At 38.6% G+C, this 25,353-nt stretch overlaps 1 protein-coding gene across 2 annotated transcripts in view; it reads right to left on the reverse strand.

The window, feature by feature from the left end:
- The window catches only part of SPAG6 (sperm associated antigen 6), a 74,202-nt gene extending 54,679 nt beyond the window's left edge, over positions 1 to 19,523 (reverse strand). For both annotated transcript variants that reach the window (XM_059915301.1, XM_059915300.1), the window contains exons 1-3: positions 19,499 to 19,523; positions 19,324 to 19,419; positions 1,701 to 1,867 (exon numbers count right to left, since the gene is read on the reverse strand). In XM_059915301.1, the coding sequence (XP_059771284.1) occupies positions 1,701 to 1,867; positions 19,324 to 19,419; positions 19,499 to 19,523 (288 nt within the window). The remainder of the gene's footprint in view (positions 1 to 1,700; positions 1,868 to 19,323; positions 19,420 to 19,498) is intronic.
- Between the last annotated feature and the right edge of the window lie 5,830 nt (positions 19,524 to 25,353).

Below are 25,353 nucleotides of genomic sequence, written 5' to 3' on the forward strand. Positions count from 1 at the left end.
ATTTTAATCATGTTAAAGTGTACAATTCAGTGGCATTTAGTGCATCCACAATGTTGTGCAACCATGCCTATCTAGTCCTAGAATATTTTCATCACTCCAACAAGAAACCTCCTACGTGCTAAGCAGCCACTTCTCACTCCCTCCTCCCCCCAGCCTCTGGTAACCATTCATCTGCTTCCATCTCTATAAATCTGCATATTCTGGATATTTCATATAAATGGAATCATACAATATGTAGCTTTGTCTGGCTTCTTTCTGTTAGCATAAAGTTTTCAAGGTTCACTCATGTTGTAGAATGTATCATGATTTCATCCCTTGTTATGACTGATAATATTCCATTGTATGGATACATAACATTTTGTTTATCTAGTCATTCTTTTGGCTATTGTGGATAATGCTGCTATGAACATTTGTGCACAAGTTTTGTTTGAACACCTGTTTTCAATTCCTTCAGAAACATAACTAGGAGTAGAACTGCTGGGTCATATGGTAATTGTGTTTAACTTGCTGAGGAAGTGCCAAACTGTTTTCCATAGCAGCTGCACGATTTTACATAACTTCTCCACATCTTCACTAACACTTTTATTATTATTTTCCTTTTTTTCTTTCTCTTATTTTTTATGGCCATCCTAGTAGGTAGAGTGCTATCTCATTATGTTTGGTTTTTTTTTTTAAGATTTGATTTTATTTATTTTTGGCTGCATTGGGTCTTCATCGCTGCATGCGGGCTTCCTCTAGTTGTGGTGAGCAGGGGCTACTCTTCGTTGTGGTGCACGGGCTTCTCATTGCAATGGCTTCTCTTGTTGCAGAGCACGGGCTCTAGGCGCACAGGCTCAGTAGTTGTGGCTCGCGGGCTCTAGAGCGCAGGCTCAGTAGTTGTGGCGCACAGGCTTAGTTGCTCCGTGGCATGTGGGATCTTCCGGGACCAGGGCTCAAACCCGTGTCCCCTGCATTGGCAGGTGGATTCTTAACCACTGCACCACCAGGGAAGTCCCCCCATTTTTTAAATTGTATTTTTTGTCCTTTGGTTACAACAAATAGGAATCTAATCTTAAAGACACGTCAAGAAAGATACATCCCTAGGTTATGATAAACTAGCAGGATGGAATGAACAGTCCAAGACCCTATGTACAGGAAGATCCTTAACTATTGTTAGAAACATAGAGGGAACCAGACAGGATGAAAAAAACAATGGCAGCACTCTTATATGGCCCTTAAAAGGGCTGACATGCTTGCATACTTGGAAAAAAATGCTTTGTCAAACCTTCCATTAAATGCATTCTCCTTCCTTTTGGATGCTTCTCTCCCCCTTGCTTCAGAGCTGTCTCTTACATTGTCCATTAACCAGATTTCACCATTGTATATAACTTATTTGCCCAGGGCTCCATACACCTTTCTAAGACTGATCCTATAACTTGAATAAACCCATGTTGAGAAATACTGCTTTATGTATAATTCCATTAAAAATTGTAATATGTTTTCTCCTTATATTAACAGTAATGGAGAAAAGCTGCCTATCAGCCCCAAAGTAAAACACCCTAAAAGTATTATTACATGCAGTTCAAAGAATTGAAGGTTGTATTAACATCCTAATAATACTATGCCTACAAACTTGCAACTGTACCCAAACTATCAATTTTTTTAAAAATCCAAAACAAACAAACAAACAAACATATAACTTAGTTTTTAAAAATTCTTACATTCTGTTCTGCCAATGAATAAACAAGCTGTGGAAGAATGTTGCCCTTCACGACTGCTTCTGCTAGGTCATCATTATAATTAGCCAGTCTCCCCAGAGCCAAAGCAGCAGTCTGTTGAATTGTTGGGACCACATCCAGAAGAAGAGGCCTCAGCAAAGACATTACACCTAAGTTATGAGAAAACAGAAATCAGCAAATTTTAAATTACAAGGCAAGCATACCATTCAGCATATACGCAGACAGGAAAATTCAGGGGAATATATCAGTAAAACAACAACAAAATCATCCACTAAAAACTAATGGGATATTAAGCAGCATCTAACTGGCTAAGGCACAGAATAATACAACCTGTAATTATCAAAGTAGCAGCTTAGCATGGAAATAAGAAAGGCTTTGGAGAACCAGAGTTTAAATCCCTGATTTGGCAAACACTAGCTGCGTGACGTCATGAACGCAGAGAGAGGTTGTAAAGCACAGAGTAGAATGCCTACCTAGCACGTGGCAAGGAGGCAGGTGTTGGGGAGCTGGGTCCCTCCCACACAGCCTTTGCACATCCTATCTTTCAGGGCTCAGTTCAGTCCTTTCCTCTCAATCAAGTCTTCCGATGGTTTTTTCTCTGATTCCAGCTGAACTTTACTTCAGGGCTAGGTGAGCTAGGAGGGCCATTTGGCTAGGGCCTCCCATTCATAAAGGGCTGCAAATTCAGATTTCTGACATTACCTCCAAATAAATAAATCACAATACTAGCTCTCATAATATTCATTCTAGGCTTGAATACATAGTAGGAATACCATCATAACAACAACAATAATAAAAGTAGCTTATATTATATATTATTTTGTGCATGCATTGTTTTAAGAACTTATTTTCCATATTAATTCACTGAACTCTCATAACAAACCTAGGAAGTAAGCCCTATTATCATGTCTATTTTACAGATGTGGAAATGGAGGCTGAGAAAGGTTAGGGAAATCCTCACACAAGGGTGGAGCAAGGTTAGAAATTCAGACATTCTTTATCGATACTTACTAAATAAGTAATATGTATGGAAAATTGAGGAGGTGGGGAAAAATGACTGCATTTGGGCCATTTTACTGGATACTTCCAACTCTGTATTAACTTTGCCTTACTATAAAATATGCAAAATAGTCAACTGCTATTTGTGCTTTAATGATGGTGTTTTAGTCTAAGATTACAAAAAAGGTAATGACAGAGAGTTCAAACTAGAACAAGTTTAGAAACTTGACTTTCTAAACTTAATTTACAGCAGGCTATTCAACTTGATGTTATTACATCTTTTCTTTAAAAACATACCCCAGTGACCTATAAAAGCAAATACATATTACCAATATTCTTTTATAATGTTATATCCAGGAACATGTGAAATAGAAATAAAAGGAAAACATTTACAATAACATTTAGGATTAGACCAAAATAAGATAAATAGTACTACCAAATAACATAAGCAGAGAATAATGATGCTTATCACAGAAACATTTAATGATGAGACCTGTGGCTTTTCGCAGTTCCCAATTTCCTTTAGTGATCATTTTTACGTCTAAGTTGGTTTGGTTAGATCATTTTACAGAAGGCCACCATTGCAAGTCTGCATCCCACTCAGGCTGGTTAACTTTGCAGGCACACACAGTGTGCCTAGGCCCCTCCTCAGGCCTAGGCCACAGCTCATGTTAAACAAATCAGCATGTCCATGTGCATAAGTGTTGTTTATATTATTCTCTATACTTTTTTATAGAGATGATTTCTGTAATATATCACAACAAAAAGTTTAATGCACAGAATAAGGTATTAGAATGACTACCAAACATTAACATGGGTTCCTTCTAGAAAGTTGAATCTAAAACAATTTGTTGATCTCTTCTTTGTAGTTGCTTTATTACTCAATTTAAGTTTTTTAACAGTGGTAAAATATACATAACATAAAAATTACCATTTTTACCATTTTGGGGTGTACAATTCAGAGGCATTAAATACATTTACAATGGTGTGCAATCATCACCACTAGCTATGAACCATTAGACTGCTTTCCACAGAGGCTACCTCATTTTACACTCCCACCATCAAAGTACAAGTGTTTAAATTTCTCCCCATCCTCACCAACGCTTGTTATTTTTTTTTAGAATAACCATCCTAATAGATTTGAAGTGGTATGTCCTTGTGGTTTGATTTTTATTTCCCTATCACTAGTGATGGCGAATGTGCTTATTGGTCATTTTGTACATCTTCTTTGTTGAACTGTCCATTTAAGTCCTTTGCCCATTTTTTATTTGGGTTGGTTTTTTTGTTTTTGTTCTTGAGTATAACTTGATATTTTTTATAATGAATATGCACCATTTTAAATAAAACAAGTCAATACTCTAAAAAAGGAAAGCTAAATTTGTTAACATATATTTAAAGTTTCATAATAAATACATTAATGAGGATGCTCAGAATGGTTTTAAGAGAATCACAAATATGTTTCATGTTATTTTTCCCTGATGATTCGGGTATTTCCTTTTCTCCTCACTTGATATAATTATGTGAAGGCAGTGGCTTATTGTCTTTTGAAATATAAATGGAAAACAATCCATACTGGGTTATTCAACCTAGAATTTTGAATTAGACTGCAAGAACTCTGAACTTTTATGTTATGAATTTGAAGAATTAATTTATCTGTCTGAGTTTATAATATTTCTTATTATATTATTATTTATTATTAGTTACTATATTTAGCTAACACACCACAAGTCTCCCAATGTTGGATATTTTCAGTTTGCTGTTTTAGCAATAAGATATTTTACCCCCAAAGATGTATTTCACTTGTCCATATACTCAAAGGAATTTTCTGCTTTGTATATTTTCTCCTCCCTTTTTCTACTGCATCTGGCCCAGGAAAAATAAGGTCAATAAAATGACACACAATTCCTTTCCTTCTACTCCAGTATTCAAAATCAAAGTTAGACTTCTATGCAGATGCTTCTGCTCTATCATATTCCTTTGTTCAGAGAGTAAGAATTTTGAAAAATTTTAAATCTCTGAATCTATAAAAGTAAAAGCTAAAGTTTCCGTTTAAAATATCTATTTAAATAAGGTCATTCTGGGGCTTCCCTGGCGGTCCAGTGGTTAAGACTTTGCCTTCCAATGCAGGGGGTGCGGGTTTGATCTCTGGTCAGGGAGCTAAGATGCCACGTGCCTCGCAGCCAAAAAACCAAAACAAAACATAAGCAATATTGTAACAAATTCAATAAAGACTTTAAAAATGGTCCACATCAGCAACTAAGCCTGTGCGCCACAACTACTAGCCCTCGTGCCACAACTACTGAAGCCCGTGCACCTAGAGCCCGTGCTCTGCAACAAGAGAAGCCACCGCAATGAGAAGCCCGCACACCACAACGAAGAGGAGCCCCTGCTCACTGCAACTAGAGAAAGCCCACACCCAGCAACGAAGACCCAATGCAGCCAAAAATAAATAAATAAATACATACATTTATTTAAAAAAAATAAACAAAATAAAAATGGTTCACATCAAAAAAAATCTTTAAAAAAAAAATAATAAGGTCATTCTTACTAGAGAAAATATTGCCCCAAATTTCTAGTCCTTGAATTGCCTCTTAGTGCTTCATAGTCCTCAATCCCCAGGGACATGTTTTTATCTCTTACATAGGCTAAGCATACTTTGTTATTCTAATTGCAGGTTTGTCCTAGATATACAGATAATGATGCAAAAGGAACTGAGGAAGGAAGGAAGGAAGGAAAGGAGGGAGGGAGGGAAGGAGGGAACGAGAAGCATATATAACATAAAAAGAAAATTTTCCTTACTTGTTTGTCCATTAGGAATTCATGGTGATTGATCCTTGGTGAGTGAATGCATGAAAATGTAGAGTCCATAAGTTACAACAGTCTGAATTACCGCTAAAATATCTGATAGACAAGGTCTCTAGTGAGCAGCTAATGACTCATTAGGGTCTCCACTGAAGGAGCCAACACGTACTAGCTAATATTGGGTGGGCCAAAAAGTTCGTTTGGGTTTTTCCATAACATCTTACAGAAAAACCCAAACAAACTTTTTGGCCAACCCAATATTATATCTAATAGTAAAAATTATTCCTGTATTATACTCTAATATCTATAAAACAATTCTGTTTTCTCTATACAAATTGATTAAATGGTGTGAAAATGTTTCTGAAATTTAACCTACAGGCTAAATCTTTACAATCTTCCCCACCCCCAACTTTATAGCTTTGAGTTTCTTTTCTGTATTTCTTGTTCCAGTGCCATACTGGAGACACTGCTTCTAATACTTACATTGTAATCCAGTTTTGCAAAAAACAAAAATAAAAACAACCTCGCTAATCCTACCCACCATCATTCATTCAAAAAATAGATCAAGGTTTACCGAGTGGCAAGAAATAGGACCTCATACATGAGTAAAGGCAGTTCATGCTCTCAAAAAACTAATAATCTAGTGGAAGAGATTATAGAATAGCCTCAAAATAATCACAACTCTTTCCCGTAATTCCTTTTAATACAACATAGGCCTAATCACTTTAATTTTGCACGCCAATTGCATATGTAAGTCAGGAAAAAAAGGTCAAACATTTCTAAAGACAAAAAAAAAACTCATTCTCATATTACATGTGTATAATTTATACAGATATTACTTCAGTCTGAGGTGTTTTATAAAGATATTTAACATCTCAACTTTGTTCCATTAAAAACAATTCTTTGGGTTCATTTAAGTCATAGTAAAGATTTCTGGTTGCCCTGGTTACTTTTTTGTTTTGTTTTGTTTTGTTTTAATTGTGGTAAAATATACATAGCATTAAATTGATCACTTTAACCATTTAAAGTGTACAATTCAGTGGCATTAAGTACAGTCATAATGTTGTGCAACCATCACTACTGTCATTTCCAGAACTTATTCATCATTCCTAACAGACACTCTATACCAATTAAACAATAACTCCCCATTTCCCCCTACCCCCAGCCTGTGATAGTTTCTATTCTGTTTTCTATCTCTATTATTTTGCCTATTTTAGATACTTCATATAAGTGGACTCATACAACATTTATTCTTTTTCATCTGGCTTCTTTCACTCAGCGTAATGTTTTTAAGGGTCATCTGTATTGCAGCATGTATCAAAATTTCATTCCTTTTTAAGACTGAATAATATTCCATTGTATATATATACATTTTGTTTGTCTATTCATGTGTTGATGGACATTTGGGTTGTTTCCACCTTTAGGTTATTGTGAATAATGCTGCTGTGAACAGTGGTGTACACATACCCATTTGAGTCCCTGCTTTCAATTCTTTTGAGTATATACCTGGGAGTGGAATTGCTGGACTAAATGATAATTCTATGCTTAACTTTTTGAGGAACCACCAAACTGTTTCCACAGTGATGGCACCCTTTTACATTCCCACCAGCAAATTACAAGAGTTTCAATTTCCCCACATCCTCACCAATATTTTGTTGTTGTTTATAACAGCCATCCTGATGGGTGTGAAGGGGTATCTCACTATGGTTTGATTTGCATTTTCCAATGACTAGTGATATTGAGCTACTTTTCATGTGTTTATTTTCTATTTGTTTATCTTCTTTGAAGAAATATAATTGATTTAAATCTTCTGCACATCTTTGAAGTGGATATTTTGTTGGTGGTGGTTATAGTTCTTTATATATTCTAAATATTAAGCTCTTATCAAATATATGCTTTGCAAACATTTTCTCCCATTCTGTGAGCTGTCTTTTCACTCTCTTGATAGTGTACTTTGAGGCCCCTCCTTGTTTTTTTAGACTTAAAATGAATATTTTTTACTTTCTAATTTTATTCAAAATTATCACAAACATAAAATATGTTAAAGATTGTTATAAATTTTACAAAGCTTTAAAATTTTAAACTCAAACAATATGTTTTATTTTAATCTAAAACTACTTTCCATGTATCCATTTACTATGAAACTGCTACTACAGTTCATTCAAGTTTTGGAAGAAGTGATTTCTGCATACAGTTAACCAATACTCAGCAAAGGATTCACCCTTAACTATCAACATTACTCAGGCATTCTGTTGGGGCCCAATTAAAATATGAAAGAAACTTCGTGCTTTAGAAATAGAAGGAATCTTGCCCTACTTGGTACATGACTGCCTATGCCGAGAGACAACAGACTGAGGCGGTTAATAGCATGTATCTGGAGGGAGATTGTTTGGGTTCAAATCTGGGCTCTGCCACTTCCTGGCTGTGGGGCCTCAGCGAGTTTACTTAACCACTCTGTGTCTCAGTTTCCTCATTTGTAAAATGGTGACAAATTCTAGGACCACCTTATAAAGCTGTTGTGAGAATTAAAATGAGCTAAAATTTCTAAAGTGCTAGGAAGATTAGCTAGGACAAAATAAACACCAGTTGGATGCTTGATAAATAAAAGTGCTCTAAAGGAATCAATTCCCTATGTTGACCATATTTTTCATCAACATTTTATTATTATTAACATAGATGACTCATTAATCAATCAGTACCTTACACTGTAATGGAGAAATATTTAAGGTCGCACGGCCCCACAAATTGAGCCTTTTCTACGATGTATTTTAGAATTACTATGGAATGAATAGCTCATTCACCATTCATTTAAGAAATATTAAGAATCTACAAGGTGTTAAAACACAATTGTCCCTGACCTCAAGGAACTCATAAAGCGGTCATGAGAGATAAACAACACTTTATGATGTGTGCAACTAAAGGAGTAGAGGATGCTTTGCAAAAACACAGCAGAGCATCTAACCCAGGCTTTGAGGGACAGAGGGAAGGTGCAAAGGCTAACTGACATCTAAATTGAGATCTGAAGGCTCTCAGGCAGATTGTTTGCTGAAAAAATTGAAGGCGTAGGGATTGGAGAGAACTCCAACCAGAAGAAACTGTATAAATGAAGCCCAGAACCAAAAAGAGTTTGATTTGATGACAAAACTGAGAATACAGTTTGACTTTAGTACAAGAGAGAAGAGAGGAGAGAGGAGTTGGAGAAAGAAGGCTGAGATTAACAGAGACAAAAGTCCTGAAGGGTCCAATGAACTGTTTTAAGTATTCTAAATTTAATCTGAGCATTAATGTCAGTGCAGTGACAGATCAGATTTGCACTCTGTAAAGAAGGACCACTCTGATTACACTGGGGAGAAAGGATGAAAAGAGAGAAGACCACTTAGGAAGCTATTATAGGAACCTAGGCCAGATGTGAAGATAGCCTGGAGTATAGTAACGGCAAAAGGGAAAGAGAAAAGTGAAAGGTCTAAGGAGATATTTAAAAGGCAAACTGATTATTGTGAAGAAGACGGAGGAATCACCGATACTTCCCAGTTTCTGGCTTGGACAAGGGATGCATGATTGTTGCAGACTGTTGAAGAAGCCATGATAAATCTATACTGGTCTGAAACGTAAAGTGGGAGGGGTGACGCGGCAAGGGGTAAAGCTGGAGAGGTTGGTTGGGGCCAGATAAATTTAGCTATAGGTTAAATGAAGATTTCTGTGATGTTGTTCTAAGAGAAATGGGAAGCTATGGGGAGCTTTATTGTTTGCAGTACTCATTCTCAGGGAAGTAAATAAATGAAAATGAAGACTCTGAATAATTCCCAGGCCCACCATGTATGGCTGGGCAGGCTGCATACTGCACAAATCCAGGGGATGCCATTCACATAGATCATGATATAAATGGCACTCCCGAAGTTGTGCAAAGCACAGTAGCCATCCTTGATATTTACGGGGTTCTCTATTTTATGTGAATAAATATCTTTCCTCCTCAGTATAATAATGAACATCTCTAGAGCAGTGCTTATGTTTTACACTTTTCTTCTATTTCTCAAATTACCTAGCACAGTTCTGAACGCACATCTAACTCTTATTGAAACACTTTGTGGTCTTGACTCTAGAGACCACTATCCACTTGGATTTTTACTATTACAAGCACTACCTACTCTCCTATCACAGAGTAATTCCAATTACACTCATCAGCTTTACTCTGATTTTAGTTTTTTTATTTCTATAACAAGTTATTACATTTACATGTCTATATTTTTACTGAAGCAAGTTTTATGACACTGATGAGTTTTAAAGCATGTTCTCGTTTTCCTTCACTGGTCATTTTTCACTTGAAAATATTTGTGTTCCTCCCTTGCTTTTCTTTAGAGAAGAATTTTCAGGCCTTGATTTGATTTCTTTCATCCTCTATGATTATATACCTCTGGCCACTATTCCTTCATTTGATTAAGAATTAGTAAATTTTGGTATCACATATCTATTTGTCTTGCTTTCTGTGAAACACTTTTTCACTGCCATAACTATAAAGTCAATTATGATTTTAGGTGTTATATCTCTTACAACACACAAAGAGCCTTATAATTTATTTAAATGGTCAGAATGAATCACAAAATGTATATATAGTCTTTTTTACATAAAATTCAATTGTAATCATAAATGATTCAAGAAACTCTTATGATCAAGAGTAATATATTTTCTCCTTTTAAATTGATTCTCATTAACTGTAGTATCCTCTGAATTTTGTTTGGTGATTCACTGTCAATTCAGTCATTTGTGAGTGAAGGACTACCACACCTGACATGTCACTGTTGAGTGGGGAGGGGTGAGAGGAAGATGAGACAGAGATCACTGACCCTCTCACTGGCAGCCAGCAACTATTCTAAGAGGGCAAGGAAGCACAGTATGTATTCACTTATTTAACATATACTTCTAGAGCATCACCAGGCACTCCTCTAAAAAAATCTACAAATATTAACCCATTAATCCTCATTAAAATCCTACTAGGTAGATGCTATTTATAGCTTGGGAGTCTATGCCCTCCTATTTCTCCAATGTCAGTCAGCCCATTTACCAATGAAAACTGGCCTCTGTGCTAGGTTTAGAACGCATACCATCTGTTGAATTCACATGATTCTGCCATTAACGTTACTGTGTCTCTTCCATGATTACTGTATTAAACCTAAATTCCATTGATTTGTCCAGTGCAACTGTGACTCTTGACTAGGTCACTGCCACCACCGTCTATATGTGAGATTTATACTGAGTGAGTATGTAGAGCATAAAAGTTATGGCAAGTTCAATTTACATGACACTTCAGATAAAAATGATTAGAACTTACGTGTTTATAGTTACGTGAAGAAATATAAAATGGGCTTTTAACATAGTTTTCAAATGAACATGTAAGTTCCACATATCCAAGCCTTTATTTTCATTTCAGATCTCTCTCCTGAGCCCCAGAGCCCTATCTATCCAAACTGCTTACCAGAGTCACTGGCACATAGATCTCCCAGACACACTTCAACCTCAGCACTGTTACAGAGTGAAATCTCCATTTCCCTGTGCTGTTTGTATCCCTTCTCCATTAATGAAGAGTGCTAATTTGCCTAAGTAACCAGAAGCCTTGGCGTCATTTTGTTTCTTTGTTTCTTTCTAAAAGTCATTTTATTGTGAAAGCATGAAGGACTGCCTTTCATCAGGCAACAAGTTTGCCATTCCAAAGCTGTTTCAACATTTATTGAGTGCCATTTATTGAGTGGACCCTCTGCCAGTTGGAGGGCTGTAACAATTTTTAAAAACAATTTTATTGAACTATACTTAATTTATAATGTCATGTTAGTTTCTAGTATACAGCAAAGTGATTCAGATATGTGTGTGTGTGTGTGTGTGTGTGTGTGTGTATCCCTGTGCTATACAGTAGGACCTTGTTGTTTATCTATTTTATATATAGTAGTTTGTATCTGTTAATCCCAAACTCCTAATTTATCCCTCCTCCACCCTCTTTCCTCTTTGGTAACCATAAATTTGTTTTCTATGTCTGTGAGTCTGTTTCTGTTTTGTAGTTTGGTAAATGAGTTCATTTGTATCATATTTTAGATTCCACATATAAGTGGTATCATATGGTATTTGTCTTTCTGTCTGGCTTACTTCACTTAGTATGATAATCTCCAGGTCCATCCATGTTGCTGCAAATGGCATTATTTCATTCTTTTTTTATGCCTGAGTAATATTCCATTGTATATATATATACCACATCTTCTTTATCCATTCATCTGTCTATGGACATTTAGGTTGCTTCTATGTGTTGGCTATTGTGAATAATGCTGCTATGAACACTAGGGTACATGTATCTTTTCGAATTAGAGTTTTCCTTGGAGTCATTTTGAACTCCTCTCTCCCCTCACCTGCCCCTGCCAGCCCCCTTCTACTAAGTCACAAGTCTGGCAGATCTCTTATCCAGCATGACTGCTATAGCAAAACTGGATACCTGGTCTTCCCGATCCTGTTTCAATCCCCTCCAATCTATTCTCCACACTACTGTGAAAATCATCTCCCTAAAACACAAATGAATCCCTCCATCCCTCTAGTTAAAACTTTTCAATGGCTTTCTATCAATTTTAGGATAAATCCAAACTTCAGATGAGGTCCTTCATAATTAGGGCTGTTTTCCTCTCCAGCCACTGACTTGCCTCTCTCTTGTCCTATTAACCCAAGAAGTTCCAGCCATACCTAAACATCTGCCTTTTCTATCAAGTACCATCTTTTCTCTTGCCTATTTGCCTTTACACATAATGTTCCCTCTACCCAAATGCAGTTCTCCTCTCCCATTTCTTCGTCTAGCTAACTCCTAAGAAATTCAGCACAGATAACAACCTCCTCCTAAAAGCCTCCCATGACCAGCACCCCTCATTCCTAAAACTTGGTTAGGTTACCCTTCATATGTGTTCCATATGTCTATATATCAGACACTTATCAAAAAGTATGTATTTATATATCTCTCCATTAGCAAATAAGCTCCTTAAGGGCAGAGTCTATGCCTGCTATTTTTGCATGATCAGCATCTAAGCATGCATCTGGCACTTGGACACTCAGTAAATGTTTGTTGAATGATGAACGAACAAACTCTGAAAATTAATGTGCAATTTTCTCTTTTTAGGTAAATTTTAGTTAAAATAACAAAATGGATAACATGTGTTCATAGTTCTTTTTTTAGGTACACGAGGTCAGGTACATAAGTGTCATCATCATAAATTCATAAAGCTTTAAGGAACTCAAATGGGTCATTTAAACTATCCCCTCACCTAAAACCACCCCACATACATATAATTCTATTTTAATTTAAAGTCTTCTAGAGAGCTGCAAATTTTAAATTAGTTCTGTCTTCTTCTGTCAATGTGTTTTCTCTTTTACAATATATACCTATTACACCCATCTTCCTGGAGAAGATTGGAATGTTTAGGAATGGGGTCAGTATAGAGAATAAAGAGGACAGTTCTAAAAGGACTGTCTGCTCCAAGAGGTTTCATGGGTAATATTTGAAGAAGAAACTTTTGAAAGGCAATCAGTTCAAAAATCTATCTTCAGATGAAATTCTTTGCTTTAATCATACTCTACCTAGTTTACTTTTTTTTGAGATAGTTTACTCTAAAAGATATGGATACAAAGATAATAATTAAGAGCCATGGAGTGGAGACGGGGGCTGGTTATTTTTTAAATCAGAAATATAGTGATAGTTGCTACAGCTGAACTCTGAACATAGCACTGAGTTTTGTGGCAGCAAAAGTAGAACGAGAACCACTTTGTGAAATAAAAGGAAGCAGGAACAAATTTTTTTTTTCCTGAAATCATACCTAGGCCTGGCTTGAAACATAATAGTTAATAAAAGATTGGTTGAATAAAAGAGTATATCTTTGTATTAAAAAATTTAACAGCAAAATGGACATCTTCAATGATAGGTTTTTAAAGTTATGGGAAAGTCTAAGTACTAGTATTTTTAAATAAGCCCTCAAAAAAAAAAAAAAAAGAAGGACTTTTAGAATTATTAGACTAATTCTACGAAGACATTTTTATAGAAAACTAATGTAATCTAGTTTACTTACATAATATAATAGTGATTCTAACTTGACACAGAGATACAACTTAGAATATATGGAAAAGTGGAGAGAGATCATTTCCTTTGGAGACACATGCACACATACACAAGCACAAATATCATTTGTTTTCACCTAGATTTTTTAACAGAACTTGAATAAACAATAAATTTAAAATTGAGCCACCCTTATAATAGAAAACTGGGGTGTATGGCAAAACCAATACTTCACTTTGAAAATTAGGGAAGTCTGACTTGTGTTCAAATGGGCCATTCCACCCACTACAAGACAAGGCCAATTTGTTTTCTCAAGGTATGGCCCTGGATTTCTCCTAGGGCCAGTAAATCTACTCAGTAGAAATCCCAAAGTTCTGCCCCCAGTGAACATGGAAGAAAAGCCCTTCATACCAAGTGTGATTAAATAAAGAACAAAGGGAAGTGTTGAGTATGCATTCACATCAACCAACCAACAAATATCAAGGGCCTCCCTCTTCACTGTACTCTACCTCAAATGTTCTCAAAAGACCCAGGAGAGCAGGCAGGCAATCACAGGGCAGCTGGCCTCCCTGGGCCCTGACGAAGTCTCCTGGGCACTCTTCCTGATAACAGGAGGTCTCAGTCCAACAACTCTCTCAAGTACTCTATTGGTTCTCAACTTCCAGTGGATTACACACTTTCCCCAGGTGATTTTAAAGAGCTTCTGGTTTGATAAGACTTTCCTTAGAAGCCAGAGGAAACCAAGAAGTCTTCTAGAGCTCTGAGGCCAGTTTAAGCCCTAAATACAACTTCCACTCCCTCAAACCTCCAGGTATTTACCAGTTAAAGTTAGTTCTCTGCATCTGGGCCTCCACTCAAGATCCCATAATGGTCCTCAACGAGACCTCAAAAGCAGTTATGCACAATTACTGGACAGTCATTGGTACCCAAAGGCCTAAATAGATGACTTGTTTTAACAGTTAACACTGAGGCTTATCTGGAACTCCTAGAACATCTAGGAATAGTTTCCTGATACCTCTGAGGTAACACAGAAAGAGCACAAGGTCAGACAGCAATTAAGAAAAAGGTCCTAGTCCCAGTTTGGCCACTAACTCACTTTGTGATGAGGGCAATTATCCAATCTTCTTTGGGCTCTAACCACAGTGAAGAAGATACCTACTCTACTTACCTGAGCTGTTATAAGAATCTAATCTTCTAAGAGATGTGAAAACACTTAGAAAAATAATTACTCCTTCCTTCATTCTATTTAAACATGTTGAACATCTGCTCTATGCTAAGCATTATGCTAGGCATGAAATTTACATCTGGTAGAGAAAGCAGAAACTAAACCATTACAGTGTGATAAGGACTATGAAAGAGAAATATTAGAAGCAGGGAAAGATAAATCAATAAACTCAACCCGCTGGGAGGGCTCAAGGAAGGTTTCCCTGAGGAATCAACATCTAAGCAGAGCCATAAAGAATGAGTAGGAATTAATCAGGCAAAGAAGTGTAGGAAAAGGTTCTAGTAGTCAGAGGAGCAAAGGTCTTGAAAAAACATTCAACAAATGTAAAGTGCTTTTAGGAAACACTTAAATAACTTTTCAAAAACATTTAATCTGTGACATTAAAATGTAACCCCACAATCTGCCATTTCAAAAACCCACTCTTACAGGTTTATCTACAGCTTGGATTTTTCTTTTTAGTCATCAAACTTTTCCTAAGAAAACAGTGAGATCCCAGCCCTGGTTGCGTTATTTTCTACTTATGTACCAATGCTTAGATAACAAAACAGATAAATGTCCATGTAGAAACAACGATTTGGGACACAGAATAAAATTCTGAAAAATCATGTTTTTAGGATATATTGGTAGGTGCATAAAAATTCAGAATTTTTATAGTTCCCTGGAACATTTTCCACTTAAGTATATGAAAAAAAAAAAAAGAAAGAAAAAAAAAAAAGCCCTCTATCCCTACCCTATCCTTAAAAAAAAAAAGTCAGTGCTTTGAGTTAATTATCGTACATTCAGAACTATAAGACTCCTTTTATATTGGCAAATACATCAAATTTAAAGGGCATAATTTGTTAAGTTTTCTGAAGTTGCTTTATTAATTATCTTTTCAGTTCTAATATCCTTTGGAACAACAGTTTTTGTAGGAGAATCATGGTATTGTACATGTACCTCCCAGGATGTGTTTTAAATACATTATAAATGTTTACAACAGGCTTTTCCTTCTCATAGCAAATTGAAGTTCTAGATCATTAATATGAAGATTTTCCCCCTGCCCAAGACACATGCAATTTAAAATCATTTTATGTCAACATATATTACTTATTTTCTTGAATTATGAACCAAATAAATTGCCTCAATTTGCAAATTAGCTTCATACAGGTGCATATTTAAAGAGATAGGCAAACTTTTCTATTCCTACTCTTCTGAAAATGTGCATAACTATGATTTGCCATGTTTACTGTTTGGCTATATATAGGTTACAAGCAAAATATTACAAAGTATTATTTTAAACTTTACCCCCACTTTTCTTATATAAATAGCTGCTTCAGAAGAAGTTTATTTCATGCAGCTAAGCAGTTTAAAAATCATGTTCTTCGGGCTTTTACTGGCTTATTTTAAAAGACCTTCTAAACAACCAAAGAGTGCCCTGGTACTCCAATATATCACAAAACACCTTTCTTATATTTTATAATTAAACAACCACCACCAATTGCTGAAATTCCACAATTGGTACAACGATGTATTATCACTACCATTGAAGTCATGTGTTATTATTCAAAGAGGGGAAGTATCCAAATTCATTGTTAAATAGCTGCAAGATGTAATGGCCCAAACATACAGGGTTTGAGGGAGCATAAAGAGATTTTATAACAGACATTAAACTTTTTAATCTTTTCATGTATGTCCTTTTGATTTAGAAGGAACAAAATCTCAATGAGAAAAAAAAAACTCTAGGTTATAGACACATTGTACACAGTTCTTTCTAGTAACAATTTTGATTGGAACTCAAACTTATTTTTGTCCAAATACTCTGAAGAAGATATCTTGCAACACTGTTTTATAATTACTTTGGACATATTTAATAGAGCAGATTCTCTCATTAGCACATCAAAAACACAATGAGAAAGATCAGAGATTTTAAATGAAATAAAACTTCATTGATAACTTTTACCTTTAAGATTCCTTTCACACTGAATGAATTTAAAAATTCTAAACCAGTGAACTACTGATTTATCATGATACCTATATGGAAACTTTTTTTCACATTATTTTGGATCCATGATACATATTTATTTAAACAGTTTATTAGGGGAGACAAGTGGGAAAATAAAACAAAACCCTCCCAGGTATGCAGACAGTATGTCAAAGTCAGGAATAAAATGCACTGGTATCTTATGCTACCAAAATGAAGTCACTTGACTGAAAAAAAAAAAAAAAAGCTTGATCAAAATATATACTTTATGTACAAATATTGTGGCTCATTCAAAAGCATTTTTAAATCCATGGTGATGTTTTAAAAATAAATCATTTAAATGGTTAAGTTGACTATTAAGAGAAGTCTTCATAACAAAGCTTACAGGGTTTTTTTAAATTAAAAGAATAAATATATTAGAATACTCATCTGTCCCTATTTAAAGTTATTAAAGGGGTGCTTAAGTTGAATTTAGATAACGTGAAATACATTAAAATAAGTTCCTCAGGGGAAAGAAAAATCTTACCATTCCATCAAGATATTAGTCAAGTGCAGATAACTTCAAAACATTAAGTTATATTCCTTTTGTATTCCATTCCTTCATAAGCCAGACCATAAGTGGAAATAGGTGGCTATTTAAGAATGCCATATCTAAGTCACTTATACTTTGGTGATGACTTAGCCTGTTTGGATTGATTAAATTCCACAATATATTCTACATTGTATACTTATGGGAAGAGATAATCTGTCACTATTACGCTAAAACATGATATTCTGTATCTTAAGAGTTATCTGTACATCCATATTTCAGTATCAAATTTATAAAAGAATGTCAATCATTTTCCCTTTTTAAGAAATCATGTTTTAGTTTAGCTGTATACATACTGTCCAGAAAATTAAATATTTGTAAATAGCAAGTGTCCATTCACAAAGGCCACTGAGTAGGACTGAAAGGGAAAAAAAATCCAAAAATAAGCCCATTCAAAAAATGTAATATGCTCTAATGAAGTTAACATGGTCAGTACATATGAAACACTGTGTGTCCAGCACTGTTCTGGGCACTTTGAGGAGTATACGTGCATGCACACAAGCACACACACACGTGCAGAAGAAAGAAGACGAATTCACATGAAACAACTGTAGAGGAAAAGACTATCAACTCTGAAATTTTCAAAATGGAGAACAGATTAGTCGTTGCCCAGGGTTAGGAACAAGAGGGAGGTAGGTGTGGCTATAAAAAGGCATCACAAGGGATCCTTGTGGTGATGCAAGTAGTATCTTGACAACAGTGGTGATGGACACACACGGTATAAAATTGTATAGAACTAAACACACACATACACTTAAAGTACAAGGAAAACTGAAAAAAAAACTGATGGATTTTTATCAATGTCAGTATTCTGGTTGTGATATACTACAGTTTTGAGGTACATTACCTCTCTATATTATTTCTTACCACAGCATGTAAATCTACAATTATCTCAAAATTAAGTTTTTAAAAATGATTACAAAATACACTTTCTCTATTCTAAATACATCCGCCTCCCAAAATAAAAACACGCAATAATAAACACCAGAATCCCTCCCAGTGACAAAAGAAATTGCCAGCTAGGTGCAGTAGTAATTCCCCTCAAAGAAACCCAGAGTAAACATTATGTCTAAACATTCTTGCCCTGAAAATATGTTCTGAATTTTCTTCAAATCCGTGTTAATTTAATGAGTTTTAAAGATCATATCCCATAAATTGAAGATTTCTCATGACACAGCAGCAATAAAATTCTACCTTCAGATGGTGGTGGAATCATCCTTAATCAGAGACAGAGACAGATTGGGGGGGGTGTACCACCATTTTCTTCTCTGTTTATGTTAAAAGATAAGAAGCAAATCACACACACAGGCACACACTCTTCCTCTCCCTGTAGAGTCTACATGAGTTCGGATCGAGACGTGTAATAAGAGCACCATAAGGATTTCTCAAAGCTAGGTCTCTGCCTACTTGGAACCTCTCGGAAAATATTCAAGCATATCTTTGCTCTTTCGCTAATGCAAGACAAGAAATAACGGGTCAACTGCTCTGGAATTCCTTTGGTGTGAGAAAGTCAAGTCGAAGGTGATCAAAGGCAGGGCATCCGGATAAAATGGGTCTGATTAGGGTAGACTCAGACAACCTGACATGTGCTTGGTTGCGATAAAGATGGAAATAGGGACGTCGGGTCCCTCTCACACCAATCTGGAAACGTGACCCGCTGAAGAGACCGAACGCTTCTACAGCCTCCGCGGTGGGTTGGAGGAATTTAGGGACGCTGTCCTCCCGTCCCCATCCTGCCGCTCCCCAACAGCTCAGCCGGCTGGGGAGCGAGTCGACGGGGACCCGGGGCGAGGCAAAGCCAGGGGACACTGGGCGACGAGGGGCCGGGGATACGGGGTGAGGGGCGAGGCAGGGCCAAGGACCCAGGGAGACTAGGAATGGAGATGCGGGGCGAAGCCGGGGCAGCAAGGGACGCGGGGTCGGGGCGCGGGGCGACGCGAGTGCGAGGTGAGGGCTCACCCGCGTTTTGCAGCGTCTCGATGTTCTGCGGTCTGGTCGCCAGCTCCGCCACCATCTGCACGAATTGGGTCCGGGCTTTCTGGTACTGCTCGAACACTGCGGGGAGAGACACGCTGGAGCGCGCTGCCCGCGGCCCCCGGGCCCCGCCGCCCCCCGTCGGGGCGCCCGGACCTACCTTGCAGCACCTGCCTCTGACTCATGGCGCCCTCGCCACCAGCTCGGCGGCGCCCGGCTCGTCCGCGCCCGGCCTGCGGAGGGGTCGACCGTGGCGACCGCTCGGACTCCGACGGGAGCCAGGTCTCTCTGTGTACCCGCGTCTCCCGGGCAACCGACCGGAACCGGAACGCGGCCCTCTCGCGGCAACGGCGGTCCCGGGCGTGACGTCAGGGCGCGGTGCTCGGGCGCCCCGTGCGCGGTCGGCGTCCACCAGGGAGCTCAGCCTGCGCGACTCCTCCGACGTGCGGAGCTCGCCCGGCGGCCGGGGGAGCCGTGCGCCGTCGAGGGTCACACCCTGTGGGCACAGACGTCCTCCAGGAGGTCAGGGAGTTTCACAGACCGAACCCGGAGGGAGCCCCATGCGCCCAGGAACCCGGTCCAACTGCGGCGACACAAGCAAAGTGCTGCGATGGAGTCGCCTGGGCTTCGACGGTCGAGAAAAATCTCACATAGGACACTGTGTAATCTGATAAATACATTACTGTCAGTACAACCTTAAAGTCAAATATTTTCCCCTTTAGTCCAGCTTTTATATACCCGGCATTTCAGGTTTCAGGATTCCTGGAGGGTCAAGACAACTATGTTCATACACTTAATTATACTGTATTGAAAACATTTAATAAGCACTCCTAGAGATTCAGTGAGAAAAGCAGAGGAGGAAACAATATGATAAACGTCCTGTCTTCCTTGACTTTCTCCAAATTACTACCAGCTTTGCTGTTTCCTCACTTTCATGTGATTTTTAAACATGTTGTCTTTGTCTTTTAAATTTAGGCTTCATTCTGTTGCTGAAGGACATTTCCAAAAGAAACTGAGAGAATCTTTACCTGGAAAGTCTTGATTGAAATTATCTTAACCAGACTTCCCTTGCTGACATAACTTTAATTCTTTACCTGGTTTCTTTTGACAAAAGTTAGGTAGTCTATTACTGGTTTCTAGTTTGTCCGAAAACTGTATACCAAATGTTTCAGTGACAGGTGTCAACTTTAAATGTTCCTCCATCAGAAACTACAATTTCGCCAGATGTCAAGTGAGCAGATAGTCACAGCTGCTGCTGAGTAGTGCCAAGACAGGAAACCTCTTGATATCTCTTCTTTAATAGAAGGGAGCATGCAAACTTAGCTGGGGTGAGTCCTATATAATAATCTTTCAAATCTCACTCTGACTTGAGCTCTCTGATAAAGTCCTGGTATTTTGTGAAGCCCCAAATAGTTGTGGAATGGACTAGCAATCAGAGAGAGGAGTAAGTATGTTAAATACTTACAGCCGGGTCCCTACCACCCCCAGAACAGGTGTATGTCTTTTGCTCCGGAGTTCAGAAGCCAATGATACCCACAGTCCCTTAACTCTGAGGCATAAAGTTTAACAGTGATCTCCACATTTCCCTAAGGAAACAGGTCCTTTAGAATTAAAGTTTTTGTGTGTACTAATTTAGAGGTTGGGGGGGAGGGACAAGTTGAATAATTAAAATGGCAAATACACCTTCACTGTAATTTTATTTTCAGTTCCTTGTTGCATTGTGAAAAAAGAAATCCCCTTAAAACTAAAAGGTTCCATATTTGGTTTCAGTCCTTTAACAATTCAAACTCCGAAGTGACTACAGCTGCCATTTTTAGTAATTCTTTTTACTATGTATTTTCTACTTGAAACGTGTTGAGATAAGAGCTCAATAGTGAAAAAAAGGCTAAACCTATAAACATAACAGTCTACTTACGGAACCTTGCAAAGTTTGAAAACTTAAGTTCAAGTGGTATATAAATTATTTTTAACTATAGATTCTGAGTATTCGTCATTAACAGTGTCTGTGGGTTAAACTGTATTGTTCCTGATGAAACACAATATAGAATTCCTACTTTATATCTGAAACTGGACATACTAAAGAAGCTAGATCTTTGCTCTTTATTCTAGCTTTCTTTTTTAAAATCCTTAAAATTAAATGGAGAACTGTAACAGATTAATTGTAAAACATAAATGAATTGTTAGTAATTCAAATATAAGATATGGCAAAACTGAAAGATTACGTTTACTGACAAAGCCAATCTATATTTTCTGACTCACTTTTCAACTTACTAACTATAAAATAAAATACCATTCTGTTTTACAAAGCTAGTTGAATACCCCAAGATGACGTACACACCTCTAACAGTTAAGCAGTGAGAAAGAAAACTATTCAAAGGGATATGTCAATTAAAAAAAAAAAAAAAGGAAGAAAAGGTGCTATTTAAGATTACTCTTCTTAAAGTACCAGCTGACTTTAATACAGATATACAGTGTTCTTGACACATTAAACTATACATTTGATTGAGAATGAAACTTATTATCTGAATAACTTGCAAAAATGTTTCCAAGAAAGATTTGTGTGGAAGCCTTTGCCCCCTTTTGTATAAAGCTAATCACATGTAATTTCAAAATCATTTTTGCATTTATCTTTTTATGAAAATGAGACTCAAAAAAGACAACATTATAAAGCCAGTTTAAAAATCCTGTTCTGTTTCTCTTTAAAAATCTGCTCTGGGAATTCAGAAAAACCCATTATCATGGGAATATATTCTGCACATGCCTAAAAGAAATTTTACTAATTTTAACAGACATGTTTTCTTTTCCTTCAGCTTCTAGAAGAATTTTAAAAGTTAAAGCTTTATATGTTCTAAGTAGATATTAATATCCACATTTTAAAACTGCTGTTGAGTGTGTGTGTGAAAAAAAAAAAAAAAACTAAAGTCAAGTCAACATGAAAATGGCATGAAATGAATACCATGAGCATAAACAATAAAAGCATCTTTTTAAGTCAAAAAAAAAAAAAAAAACTGCTGTTGAATGAATCAAGTGTATATATATTCCTCTCCCAAGCCAAAAACATTAAATATCAGTGTGTGCCAGACACTACTACTAACAGAATGTGCTTGTCTTCTAGGACATGAAACCTAGTGGAAGATCGACATCTAAAGAAAGTTTAATTCATTAAATAAGCATATACTGCAGCCTGCCCTGTTTTAAGGGCTATTATTGCACTCAGCACTTTAAGTGCCTTGGGAACAAAGAAGAGGGACTTAGGATAACCTAGGGGAAGAGGTGAGAATATCTAAAACATCACTTAACTAATAAAAGGTGTCTTGTTTTTAAGAAAAATTAGCTGACTTTTACCTAGATATGAAATCTCCTTCCCTCCTCCCCCAAAGAATTAAAACATAATGATAGTATTTAAATATGCATTCATTTGGCAACTGCATGTAATTATGCAAGTCATAAGAATACAATAATCATTTTGCCAACATCAAATCTAAAATTAATAATATTTACATAGTTGAATGAAAAATAAAGGTATTACATACCCCATAACCAAGTTAGTGGACTCAAAATATTACCTATAATGATGAAAGCAAACATATGACATCTTAAATGTTGCTCTGCTCCTCTTATGAGTAAAAGCCTCAGGAGTTTACATTTGGGTTTTAGCAGATCAACCGGTTGTGCCATCAAGTTTGTCAGCAGAGCAGAAAAGACTCGGACACTTCCATCCAGAAAGAGAAGATTAACATTTCTATGCTGATGTTGTGTTTGTGTCTTGTTTCCTATTCTTTGCTTTTCAAGCCTTTTAAAGTCAACTTATATTTTAGACTTTAAAGTTTTTACGTTTCTTTGTGTTAAGGCCAATAAAATGTTTAAATGACAGTGATTTTCCTGGCCCCAAAGTTCTAAAGATACACCTGTACATGGCTTCCTTTTCCAGTAATTCAGTGGATGCACAGATTGAACTCATCCTTTCCACTTCCAAAGACTGATACTAAAAATTGATGATTCTAATGTCTGAAATACAGCATGACATTTTCGAAGGCAATGGGACATGCATAAAGACCAATTTATTGCTGCTTGGTGTGCGTGTGTGTTATGTGAGTATCTTCTTTTTAAAGACTTACGTGTTTTCCTTTAAGACTGTACCCAAACCCCGCACCACCAGATACCCTCTAGGCACCCTGCCATAGAAGTCTGTCAGCCACTCCTTCTCAGCGCTCCCCAGGGCCCCCACCCCTTTAAAATCTTGGCCTTGTTGGACTTCTCTGAGACGAGGTCGGTGCTATTCCTTTCCCACGTTTTTATTACTACAGGACGCAAGAGACAAAAGATGGAGGGTGCCACATACGAAAAAAAACCCGGAGCCCACCAAGCGCGCATCTAGGCCAAGACCCAGGAGGACGCGGCTCACGCATCCTCCATGTGCGGGTCCCGCCAGGGCTGCGCTGCGACTCCGCCCGCCGCAAGCGGAAGGTTCTGGGCCGACGCCGCGAAGCTAGACGTAGGCGGGTCTCCGCGCGCGCAATGGGCACGGGGTCCCCGCCTCGACGGCGCTGGCCTCGGGCAGGCAACTGCGTTCAATGTGGACGGGGTGTCGGGGCCCCAGGAAAAGGGAAGAACGCGATGCTCCTCCGATGTCCTCGGCTTTTCCTTCAAGCCAGAGTTTCTCAAACTCCGGCGGGCACCTCCGCAGACTCCGCGTAGTTCTCACCGGGGAGGGGGCGCGGGAATCTGTTGGGGTTGGGGGTCAGGCCGTCGTTCGAATCAGAAACCCGCGAGGCCCCCGCCGTGGGTCGCTGGGCTGGGCCGAAAAGGAGGCGCGGGGGCGGCAGCGCCGGCGGGAGGAAGAGGCGGGGGTGCGCGGCCCGAGGGGTAGAGTGCGGAAGCGTGGCGCAGGCTACGCGCGGGCGGCCCCCCTCTAGCGGGGCCTCCGGGGGCGGCCGCGGGCCTGCGGGTGTGAGCGAAGGGGGAGGTCCCAGCTTCGGCTTGCTCGTAGCCCTGCGGGCCGCCGGCCTGGGGATCAGGAGGGAAGGGGACGCAGATGCCGCAAGCCGGCGTCTGCTGGGGGCGAGTTGCAAGATGAAGAAGGCCTCTGTCCTTTCGCTTTGCTTCCCCCGGCCAGGCCTCCAGCAAGCACCGCACCGCCGCGCGGGCTCTAGCGGACGGGTCCCGCCCCGAGCCTCCCCGCGGCGCGGCTGACCCGTGGGCCCGGGAATGGTGTGGCCAACTCGCAGGGGCGAGCCCGGAGCGGGCGGAAGCTGGAACCCCGGGAGCAAAGGCCCCGCAGCGTTGCGCAGCCAGAAAAGCTCGCGGCGGCCGCTCCGTTCGGCCCTGCTTCCCCTGACTTGCTTCTCCCGGGACTTAAAAAAAGAGAGCCCCGTTGGCGGGGGAGTGGGATCAGACTCTTGGTCGGAGTGGGGTGGGGGAATCCTACACCACCTTACATCAGCCAGCTCCCTAGACCCCGGCGGCGCAGGCCGGATCCCAAAGGCTGAGTGAGGAGCCCAAAGCTTACTTTAAAAAAAGGAAAGGAAAAAAAAAGCTGCATGTCACTGCGCATGTGCGAGCCTCGTGTTTTTGGTTTGTTTTTTTTTTTTTAATTTTTGACGTCATTTCGCTACATCAAATCTCAAGCCAAAACTTCTTGCTCATTGATTACTCTGAAAAATAATTGACTGTATGCTCTGACTCCTAGGAAATACTGCAAAAGTACAGAGAGACGGTGTTCAAGGTTTCTGCTTTCACAAAAATAGCACAGGCTGTCTATCCACCCTGCACGTCGGTTCCCCCCACAGATTATCAGAGCCGAGAGAGCTCCGCTAAAACGTAGGCTAGACTTGGAAGACTCAGTGGCACAGCTTCCCATTTTTTAAGTGGAGATAACTTGCGCTATGATTTGCATCCTCCTTAGTGCAAGTAAGCTATACAACACAACTCCTGCCTTTTTTTTTTTCTTTTGGTATTTCTAAGGAAACATGTGAATATTGCTAAAGCTGAACTACTTTACGTCCTACTCCAGTG

This window comes from Balaenoptera ricei, chromosome 2 (genome assembly GCF_028023285.1).
Source record: "Balaenoptera ricei isolate mBalRic1 chromosome 2, mBalRic1.hap2, whole genome shotgun sequence".
NCBI lineage: Eukaryota > Metazoa > Chordata > Mammalia > Artiodactyla > Balaenopteridae > Balaenoptera > Balaenoptera ricei.